A 2196-nucleotide genomic window follows, 5' to 3' on the forward strand; every position below is an offset into this window, starting at 1 on the left:
AGTTTAAAAGTCAGTAATTTAATATGATTACATAGATACACATTATAACATATAATATAATTCATACAAAGTTATTTACAATACCGATCTGCTTTCATTTTACTTCTTCTATCTAACAAAGCTTCATGTAAATTTCCTTCTCGTTTTGCTTCTTCTAATTTATTGCGATCCTCTTTACTTACTCTCAATTTTTTATCCTGAAACTTTTGGAATTTCCTCCTAAAAAATGATAGACATTGAAATTTTCATACATTAAACATAATTTGTAATAATTTGTATGTATTACGTTTATTACTTACACATAATTCACCTCAACATCATGAAGGGAACCTTGTTCCTCTTTTGGAATATCTTTATTTGGATCATGAGCTTTTTGAGTTATACTTCTTATAGTACAAAACTCAGAAGATCCAGCAGTCCTACTTTGGCAAACAATATCATCTTCATGTGTAACGGATATAAAGCAATTGTTGCTATTTAAAATAGCAAGCTTCTTATCCTAAAAAAAAATCAAAGACTTTTTTGTAACATATATATATCATAAAGAAGAAAAAGAGAGGTTTTACATTAATGAATGTACCTGAAATATTGGTTCCCACTGTTCAATCATACCTACTGCGTCACTTCTACCAACAACAACACCTTTTTTGTCAACACCTAAGTATTTTCCATAACCAGATTTTAATGCAATTTTAGATTCACTTATTGGAAAAGCTGTTAAAATTTCTTCAGGAGAAGGTCCTTCACCTTCATTGTGAGGTGCACCTAAGGTAAATAATCCATTATCTAAAGCTTTCATGTATATATGACTTCCAAATTCAATTGCCACTGTTCCTGTGACTTCTGATACTTGTGTAGCTTTCCACCAACCACCTAAAAGTCGTAATAATCAATTTGATAATTGATGCATGTAAAATATTGTAAATAATTGCAAAAATAATTACAGTACCATGAGTTATAGTATCCTTATCTTCAGAAGTAATAGTATGTTCTTTTTCCTGTTTCTTCGATTTCCGCTTTTTTGATCTACAATGTTCAATAGATGAAAGTTTGTCATACAGGCATTGAAACTATTAGGTTAGGTGTAATATTTAATTATACCTTATTTTTTCACCTTTCAATACAAGTTTACTAGTCCGTACTTTATCGTATTCTGACATTTTCACAGTACTTTTTTATTAACTTAGAAACATTTGATTCATTAACATTAATTACTTATTTTATGATTTTCATTGATACATTTAAAATTATAAAATATTTTCATAATTTAGAAAGAAATGTTTTCCTATAACGTACACAAATATTTAAATGACAATTCAATTAACTAATAATCAATTTCTAAATAATAAACACTGTGATCACCACTTTTTTATTTTATGTTCATCTTCAAACCACAACACAACAAAGCGTCGAGTCTAGTTGTTTTTCACTAGTTATTTTTCAAGATGTATTCTACTAATATATGTATAGAAATTTTTTAATGAAAATATAAAATATATTAACAAATTTTTATATTAATTGTATAAGTAAAATGTTATTTCTGTAGTAATTACGTAATTAATAAATTATAAAATACAACTTTATATATAACAGATAACATATTAATAGGTTGTATATTTAACTCATTATTTACGATAAATTTGTGAACTTTTAATATTGAAGAATGAAGTATAGACCTTTAGCAAACAGTGAAGGAGAAAGAATTTAGCAAAATGTAGTCAGTAGCTTCATGTCCAGAACAAAGTACATACGTAAACAGAGAACAACTCCAAGAAATATCATACAGGGTACATATCTCATTTTAATCAATCCGCGCAATTATTTCCGCGGATTATTATTTACTATTCGTTATTTGAAAAATGTTTCATATAGAATTTCCTTAAAGGGGTAACCCTTAAAGTAAGGACAAAATTAATTGGAATTTTTTCAATTTTATTGTCTAGTAAGGAATGCCTCAGCAACAACTATTCCAAACATCATACAATGATAATTTTCGAAATTATAAAGAACAAAAATTTTTAATATTGTAATTCATATATTTTATTACTAAAATTATTACAATAGGCTATATTTAAGCGCAATAAATATTTCAATGTATACATAATACAAAAGTGCAAAAGCGAGTACCTTCGGGGACGTAGTTCAGATATTTGGAAACAAATATGCAGAATACAAAATTCGATTTGATTAATATAT

General features: G+C 26.8%; 1 protein-coding gene across 1 annotated transcript; it reads right to left on the reverse strand.

Moving 5' to 3' along the window:
• Positions 1 to 71: 71 nt before the first annotated feature.
• LOC108577019 (protein FRG1 homolog) lies at positions 72 to 1171 on the reverse strand. Its single transcript, XM_017940098.1, has 5 exons — positions 1102 to 1171; positions 950 to 1026; positions 581 to 873; positions 300 to 499; positions 72 to 219 (listed from the first exon to the last, which is right to left on the reverse strand). Exons 1-5 carry the CDS (start codon positions 1158 to 1160, stop codon positions 72 to 74), a joined length of 777 nt encoding a protein of 258 aa, XP_017795587.1. The 5' UTR covers positions 1161 to 1171.
• Between the last annotated feature and the right edge of the window lie 1025 nt (positions 1172 to 2196).

This window comes from Habropoda laboriosa, unplaced genomic scaffold (assembly GCF_001263275.1).
Source record: "Habropoda laboriosa isolate 0110345459 unplaced genomic scaffold, ASM126327v1 scaffold440, whole genome shotgun sequence".
NCBI lineage: Eukaryota > Metazoa > Arthropoda > Insecta > Hymenoptera > Apidae > Habropoda > Habropoda laboriosa.